This window comes from Ostrea edulis, chromosome 2, assembly GCF_947568905.1.
Source record: "Ostrea edulis chromosome 2, xbOstEdul1.1, whole genome shotgun sequence".
Lineage (NCBI taxonomy): Eukaryota > Metazoa > Mollusca > Bivalvia > Ostreida > Ostreidae > Ostrea > Ostrea edulis.
Genome location: NC_079165.1, coordinates 69379994 through 69388636, shown reverse-complemented (window position 1 = coordinate 69388636; position 8643 = coordinate 69379994). Strand labels below are relative to the sequence as shown.

Here is an 8643-nt window from a genome sequence, read left to right as displayed (position 1 = left end):
AGGGCTCACGACGGGTGTGATCGGCTGACAGGAGGTGTTTTCTCCCCCTAGGCTCATGATTCAACCTCTGGTATATCCGGGGGTCCGTGTTTACCAAACTCTCTACTTTGTATAGCATATTAGAATTATGAGATTGATCACTGTTCGTTATCTTCACCTTTGATTTGAAAAAAAACCCACCTGTGTGTATATATGAACTCAGTTTTGCATTTAAGGAGTACTCATAATTTGTCATAATAATTCATTAATAACAATACGTGTAAAAATAAGTGATTGAAAATAAGCTTAAAATTGGAATTTCAATCCTCGTTTGCGACGTTAGAAAGCGGGTAATTTCAATGTTTGAGATTCTGCGCTAATTTTACATGTAGTATTTGCACATTGGATTGTGACGTCAAAGGTTTTGATTGTAACCGATAAAAATCACAAATGCTGCATATTTCATTTCTTGCCATCTGTTATCCGCATACAATATTAAATTCCGGGAAGTACGACACCTTTGTTAATGCATCAGAACGCCATAACAATGATGTTGGTATTTTATTAAGTTTATTATCATTCAAGCGTACAAAGATATGAATTATGTGTACTTGTTATGTAAATAAAGCGGTTCAACCATTTCAAAGCTGATTTGTAACATTAGTGTCGAACACATTAAGCCTTTGATAATGTACATAGATTATCTTCAAGAGCTACAAATATAGAAGATTACGTTTCTATTTTACTTCTGTTAATCAACATTTCCTCTTTATAAAGTCAACAAAAATTAGGACGTTTTGTTTTTCTCGGTTGAAGCCTCCTTTCTTGCAAAGTATGTATGACTCTTTTACACTGAGAAGTGCCAGATCCCATCGTTTCTGAATTTCATGAATCCGCCCATTTGCAAAATGATAGATCATTTTCCATCTTAATTCCATTCTATCCCAATCACGAAGAGCATGTTCCAAACAGGATCTGGCTTGATCTAAACGAGTCTGACAGACAGGAACTGATAAAATATTACAAAATAATCCAATACCCAAATAAATAAATGATGTCTTTAACATTACTATTCTACGAAAATCGAAAGAAACGTTGTCTCTTTCTTGTGCAAAGTGATCCAAAGATTCTTTAGCAATTTTAATAAGATTTTCCCTCAGTATCTGATCTAAAGTTAATTCGTACTGCTGACATAACAAATTGTAATAAATCAGTAGCACTATTCCAGTTTCCCTGCATGGTTCAATTCGTTCTCCATTTTCTGTTGCCTCTCGCACAGATTTTAAGCCATCTTCGAGGAATCTCTCACTTGACATTACCATTGCAGAAGCCCGTCTTCCAAGGTATAACATTAGGCTGGCTTTCGGATTAGATGTTTTGTGAATTATGTTTTTCATATATTTTAAAACTGTGTCATCAAACAGGGCTCTGTCGTACTTCACTCGCCTGTATTCAATTTCAGCATCTAAAGAAATGAAATATAAATCAGCGGCCTTTTGTTTCTTTTCGTCACTAGCATCATTTAGTTTTGATAAATTTAACCAGTTTTGCTTTAAAAGTTCTTGTTTAATATAAAACTCGGAGAGTTTTAAATTCAAACACAGTCGTTTTAATTCATGCCTTTCATTGACCATTTCTTCCCTATATTTGTTGTAAACTTGAATTCTTCTTATTGGCCAGTATGCCTTATCATACCAAGCAATTTCAACTGAAGAATCACACCTTTTCTTGCGACTTTTGATGTTTTCAAGTTTTCCTTCCAGTTCATTTGCAAGAAAAGAATACGCATTATTCTGTCTCAAAGCAAGAAGAAATACGTTAAAGGGGCAATGTTTTTTTAAATGTAAAATGAACAGTCTTGATCTCTCTGTAGGCACCCTACTACTCTCTCTAAGACGGTGAATAAAGTTTTCTGGAATGATTCCTTCCTGAAATAGGTAATCGTGAAGTTGTGAAGGTTCTAAGCATTGGACTATTTTGGTATGGAGTTCTTGCATAGCCAGTGTTTCGTCAGCATCCATTCTCACCTTTGAAACATTAAAATATTGTTAAAATTAATAATATCAATAATCAAGCCAAATCTACAAGCCTATCTTAAAATTGGGAATTGTGACTCTCTAACTTCTGAGGATTATGAGCTTCTCTTTTCGTATAGTGTTATGTTGATAACTAATGAATCCACATTTAAGACATTAGTGACAAACAGCTTAGAATAAAGCCACAGAAGTTATCTAAAGGGTACTATAAGCAAACATGTGTTGGGCTGAGATGACAGGTACCGTAAGATTTATTCTAGAGGGGTCATTAGGGCCACAATACCACGTTAAATCATAAAGAGTTCCTTATTCCCATGTAAATAAATTCCATTGCCCAATAATAATCAGGTAGTCTCCGAAATCTACCGTACAGTGTGTGTATTTCAATTGTTATGCTGGCAAACAAACACATTATGCATTGAACATTTTAATCTTGTTAAGTAATACAGTCATTTAGGCTATCTCGGGTCACCCCGATTTTCGAGAGTCGTCGGGTTTCTTGAGTAACAGTTCGCATTAATTAAAGCTGACATGAATTAATAAATATAGTATAATTCTATATGTCCGCCATATTTCTCTGCTAATCCGCCATATTAGTTGGAATTTCTATTGTTATATGTATCGGGGTTCGCATGGTATATAAGGGGACGAGCTTTGCTACGCTTCACTTCATATCAGTGTCTTCGATTTACCTGTGCGGGTAGCTTCGACAGGTAACACGTACATCTCCGATACTAATTTATAGGACATCAAGAAGAAATGAAATCACGTTTTGGAACACCACGCAATGCTCAAAATTATAATAAACATATCGTATAATAGTAAATCATTCTAAATATATATATTTGGATAAATATATATAGAATGCCTTTTCTTTGCGTGAACGTGCGTACATTTGCAGTAAATATGTCAAAACTATACAAAAATGCGGAGAAATATTTCATCTTTTATCTATTGATAAAATGGAATAAGCAAACAGTATACAATCTATACCATTCACAATTACTTCAAGTAAAAGGCAAAGACATAAATACTACTGTACTTATAAAAATGGCATGTAAACGCATCGAATACGGACGACTATTTACCTGGGCCTACTCGTAATATCTGTAAAGGACCGCAGATGTACGTGTACACTTGTCGAAAATACTCTAAGTAGTAGTAAAACTTCCTTTATTTGCACAATCCATGAAACAAAACGATAAACTCCATTTGCATTCCAACAGTAAACAACATTGTCCATTGTACAGACTGCGACACACTTAGCGTGTGCCGATCAGCTATCTTCAATCAGGGGAAGTATCAGAGTATTATATTCACTCTGTATTGTGCATGAATCCTTATACCATATGATTTACTGGTCAGAGTATTGCATATTTATAAATCAGGAAAACGTTTAGGTACATAAATTTGCATATACAACACTGTACGAGTGTATGGGATGAGAGAGAGAGAGAGAGAGAGAGAGAGAGAGAGAGAGAGAGAGAGAACAACGAGAGAGATAACGACGAGAGAGAGAGAGAGAGAGAGAGAGAACCGATGATCTTGTAATAATCGTGCTCTTATTAAGACAAATGATATCGTTAATTCAATAAAAAGAGAACAGTACTAGTAACTCAATATTGCTCTCATCAATTGATAATACAGATTTATTTGATTCATTTAAAGCACGCATTAATTAAATATTAAACATATTTTTAAATAATGTTATTTTCAATTACTTCATTTTATGCTAATTTGGCGCTCAATAGATCTTATATATCTATGCCATTTTGCGTTATTACATTCTGCGTCTAACTCGACGCAAATTGTACTAATGCAAAATGTAATAATCGAGTTTATCATATTATGCGTCGTTATCAAACATCAAGGGGAAAGGACAAGAGTGTCTGTCACCCACCTTTAATAACAATATACATTTTTTGTTACTTTGTAATGCAAATAAAAGATACATTGAGTGACAACCCCTCCCCCACTTACCCCAGCTTGAAAGTTCTGATATAATAGTAGAAGACACACACCACCATCAATTAAAAAAATGAAGATATGAGGCACTCATAGTAGAGGACTCTAACCACCCCATCCGACCCCCAACGATTGAAGAAAAGGGGGAAATTATTGAGGTAGTCAAAGTAAAAAAGACTCTTTAACCCTTCACCCCACATTAGGACTTTGAACATCGGACAAAACATCTTGGTTTGTTTGGGTGTTTTGTTTTATTTTGTTGCTGTTTTCGTTCATCTCTTTTAATTATTATTTTGAATGGCAAGAAATTTTGAAGAATCCAATTTTCCATTTCCCCTCTGTTGTACCCCCCCCCCCCATGAAAAATGACAATACATGTCTGGTTATTACATGTACATTTTGTTTTGCAACACATGCATGTATACTAATTGTATGGTGCATGTAGAATTGCACCCTTTACCAAGTTTTCCTTCATTTACACAGTGTAAGAAATGGTAAACCAAAATCACAAAACAAAATGCATAAAGACCAAGATATTTTCAAGCGTAGGAACTTCATTCATGAATACATAAATACATGTATTCAGAAAAATCACATGCATGCATTGCAGGACTATAGTATTTGTGTGTTTTAACGTTTCTGTAACATGCCATAATGATTACTTTGAGGCTTGAGTGTAATTTATTCATAAATGTTTTCATTTAGTAGATCTGGCGCAATGGCCATACCGCTGTACGTAGAAATTTCAAATTCAAATGTATTCGATAAGATGTTAGTATGCATAAATCAGTAAAATTCGTGTTGAGGTTTTATTTGATATGATACAATGTCAATATACTGTAATGCATTAGTAGGATATGCAGAAGGCAAGAGTATAAACATTTTCTTTTTTTATTATCAGTATCAATATCTATATGATCACGAAAAAACATTATATAATTTATATCCGGATTCATTTATACCGATTTAGATATCCATAAAAACAAAGCTGCATAGTTTGGGAGAGGGGTTTCTAATGAGTCTGATGAAATTAAAAGAAGGAACCCAACATTTGCATTCAAACTAGATATACTTCAACATGAATTCATTTCTGCTCTGACTGAAAGCATGATTCTAAATTCGGGAACGAATCTTGCATACAAGATAATTAATAGGGGAACACATAAATTCGAGCTCCTTTGGAATTTAATGAAATGTAGATATGCACCTTTCTTTCGACACGAATTAATATGTTGTTTCAGGCACAAAAACAAGGGGTTGGGGTGGGCAGGAAGGCTGGTCTGCTTTCCCCACTTTTTTTTGACAATTTACTTTTTTCCCGTTATTGTAAAACATACAAAGTCAGTATTTTCTACATGCACAGTTCAAACTACAGTGTAATTTTTTTAAAATTTGTAATGAATTCAATTATAAGCATCAACTCCTGTAAGTTTCCAATATATTGTCAATCACAAATTTTTAAATAGCAGAAATTTTTAATGCTTGAAAGCTTACATTTTTATAAGTGATCAATTTTCTTTCCTTCTGTGAAATGATATATTATAAATCGAAGTAGGACGCTCTCGCTCTCTCAATGAATATGGACATACAGAGACCGTAAATAAGTATGCGGTTCCAAAAGAGACAACAAAACTATATTTTCGTTTATAAATTTCCTTTCATATGTGTCTTTGTGTAATCAACTGTTTATTATGGACTGCAAATGTAGTACACGCATTTGCACACAGATGTATATTTTCGATCATTATTCCCTTATTTGTATATCCAAGTTTGTATATGATCATCGAGAAATTTTGAATTGTGCACGCAATATATCCAACCAGATATTAGATTCCCCATTTCTATAAACTGCAAAACCTCGACCAGACAAGCATTCAATACAGGAAAAAATTTCGACTCTGACATCTCCCCTGATTGAAGACACACTGTTTGGCACGGGTGAAGTGTGTCGCAGTCTGTATAATGGAATGAGAACGTGTTGTAAATTTCTAACGAGATACAAATGGAGTTTATCATTTTGTTTCGTGGATTTATCAGAATAAAGAGAATCTAATATTTTCGGTAAGTGCACATCTCCGATACCTGTTGAATAGACCCCGTATTTGATACTTTTTTTGGCGATTATACCTTGTGCATTGCATATTATGCATATGGCATGCACCTTTATTTTGCAAGAATTGATATAAATAATATATTTTATGCTCTTTGCCTATTCCATTCTATCAGTATGTAATTGGCAAATGATTTATCCGCATTTATTTTATTAGAAAATGCAAATACTTGCATGCACTTACAAGTATGCAAGAAATGTTTTGTTTGTTTGGTTGTTTTTTTTGCATTTTTGTCTAACTTATCTAAACTTCCAGAATGTTGCATTAGTATACAATCAATATTTTGTAATTTTGAGCAAAGCATAATGTTTTAAAATGTTATTTTATTTGTTTCTCATTCCCTATATATTACTATCGGAGATGTGCACTGGTCGAGTCCACCTAGAAAAATCACTCAGGTGTGACAATCACATTTGGGGTATATACGGGTAGAGTAAAGTAGGCTACCTGAAAGAAATATGGCGGATAAGATGAGAAAGGTGTACGTATTTATTAATTCATGTCAGCTTTAAACGTGAAGAAAGGAAGGGTTGCTACAGTCCCGTCCGGCAAAGTTTGTTCTATGTATTAACACAATTAACAAGTGAAAAACTAAAAATAAACAACACAATTAACAAGTGAAATACTAAAACTAAACAACACAATTAACAAGTGAAATACTAAAAATAAACAACACAATTAACAAGTTGATTAACTGACATGCTATCCCCGATCGGAAAATGTTGCGTGTCAAAAAGAGAGACATTGTTATTTTCGTCAATGTAGTGAATGTTACGTTTCACGAAACGATATATGTTATATACTGCCGGAAAGGTAATTTTATACACATTCAAATGCAATTTTACTATTTTCGAGGACCATAAAATTTTGGCAGTTAAAGGTATCTTTCTGACTCCCTTCCAATAAGTGTAATTCGGGTCACGTGCGTTTTGAAAGATACCTCCTCTTAGTATCTGTGATGTGCCGCATACTCGTGTTTGCAATGTATTTTTTTTCCATTTTTATATTTAGAAAATGTGTTATCATTATTTAAGACTGTAAATTTGATAAATTATAATTAAAGTTTAGCTGTTTAACATAACATCATGACATGGTAAGAAAATGATTTATGCATTGAAGATCCAAGCAGATTATGGACAATAAATGATACTTTCACGTACAGTTTACAGTTGACAATAGGTGAATCTATAGCTAAGACAATAGAAAAACCCGTTTTCTATATATCAATGAAAACACTTTAGGATAAAACCCTCAAAGAAATCGGAAGGATACAATAAGCAAATATGTGATTGTTTTTGGCCTCAAACGATAAGTAACATTCCGTTTAGAGAGGTTATCAAGACGTCAATACTACGTCAAACCATAAAGAGTTTTGTATTTCCCTGTAAGTAGATTCCATTGAATCTTTAAACACGTGCAGTACATGTTTTTTAATTGTTATAATGTCACACATTACGTATTCAAAATTTTCATCATGTTAAAAAACAAAAAATTACAACAGTCTTAAATGGTGTATTGATTATTACATTCCAGTTTGAATATTTTTCGAACAGAATTCCTCTATATGAATTATGATGTCTTGGAAACATTGCATTTACATTATTTAGTAGCTTCGTTTATCATAAGAAAGAAGACACCCATTGTTTTAGTGCTATATGTCATCCTTTCAAAGAATGTAAGTAATGGCATTATAATATCGTGCAAGTTTCATGTATACTTCATGACTGACAGATACAATTTTTGTTTGCTTGTTGTTGTATTCACGTATGCATGTATGTGACATAACAGTAAAAAAAACAACTCACAAAAACAGGACAATGTCGTACTTACGTTATATCTATCCTCCGTTCTTCAACTGTACACATAAGAGGTTAAACAAAGTAGGGTAATTCCCAGCTTGTATCTATCTATCTATCTATCTATCTATCTATCTATCTATCTATCTATCTATATATATATATATATACATACATGTAGCAGTTACGTAAATTGAAGTCTGAGCTTAGGAAGAGCGTTATAATATTGATAATTGTGATGTTTCAAATCGCAAAATCAAATATCATATTTTGTTTGGACAAATGTAAATTGAATACAGCTGAATAAAGTTCTTACCTGACGATACTTGAGTTGTTAAATGGGATTACTCCCTGGTCAAAGTCTACTGTGTACGGATCGCTTAGGGGGTCGTTTACACACCGCAAGTTGAAGAGCAGTGAGGTTTTTCGATTATAGTGATCTGTCTATAGATAGATACTTTTCCGTGTGTCAAAGTGCAAAATGATTTACAGTTCTGATAAATCTTAAGAGTTGTTTCCCTTAGATACTGTTACTTTTTGAAATGTGAGGATGTTATCATTTTCTTGTGCAAAATTAAAGAAAAATCCTGTAGGGGAGAAGAATTTCCGGAAAAAAATCACAGTTTTAAATCACGTTTCTTTAGTTATTATCTGTCAAACATATACATGTATTTGAATTTATCATAATTTCATTTCGAACATATAGTTTATTATCCACAATGTTGAAATTAACCATCAAAGTTGGCTTAAACAGCA

The 8643-nt window shown here is 33.3% G+C and overlaps 1 protein-coding gene across 6 annotated transcripts; it reads right to left on the bottom strand.

Moving 5' to 3' along the window:
- Positions 1-530: 530 nt before the first annotated feature.
- LOC125681782 (uncharacterized) lies at positions 531-8357 on the bottom strand. Of its 6 annotated transcripts, XR_008800690.1 has the most exons (4): positions 8204-8357; positions 7922-7994; positions 1702-2006; positions 531-1444 (listed from the first exon to the last, which is right to left on the bottom strand). XR_008800690.1 is itself a non-coding variant. In XM_056157103.1 (3 exons), exon 3 carries the CDS (start codon positions 1998-2000, stop codon positions 735-737), a length of 1266 nt encoding a protein of 421 aa, XP_056013078.1. In that variant the 5' UTR covers positions 2001-2006; positions 7922-7994; positions 8204-8345; the 3' UTR covers positions 531-734. The 6 variants fall into 6 exon arrangements, 4 of the variants coding, with proteins under 4 accessions (XP_056013078.1, XP_056013079.1, XP_056013077.1 ...); XR_008800691.1 differs by lacking the exon at positions 7922-7994 and having other exon boundaries at positions 8204-8355; XM_056157103.1 differs by having other exon boundaries at positions 531-2006; positions 8204-8345.
- Positions 8358-8643: the final 286 nt, after the last annotated feature.

Coding starts and splice junctions, on each gene's coding strand:
- LOC125681782 (XM_056157102.1), bottom strand. CDS start 2,000: ATGGATGCTGACGAAACACTGGCTATGCAAGAACTCCATACCAAAATA.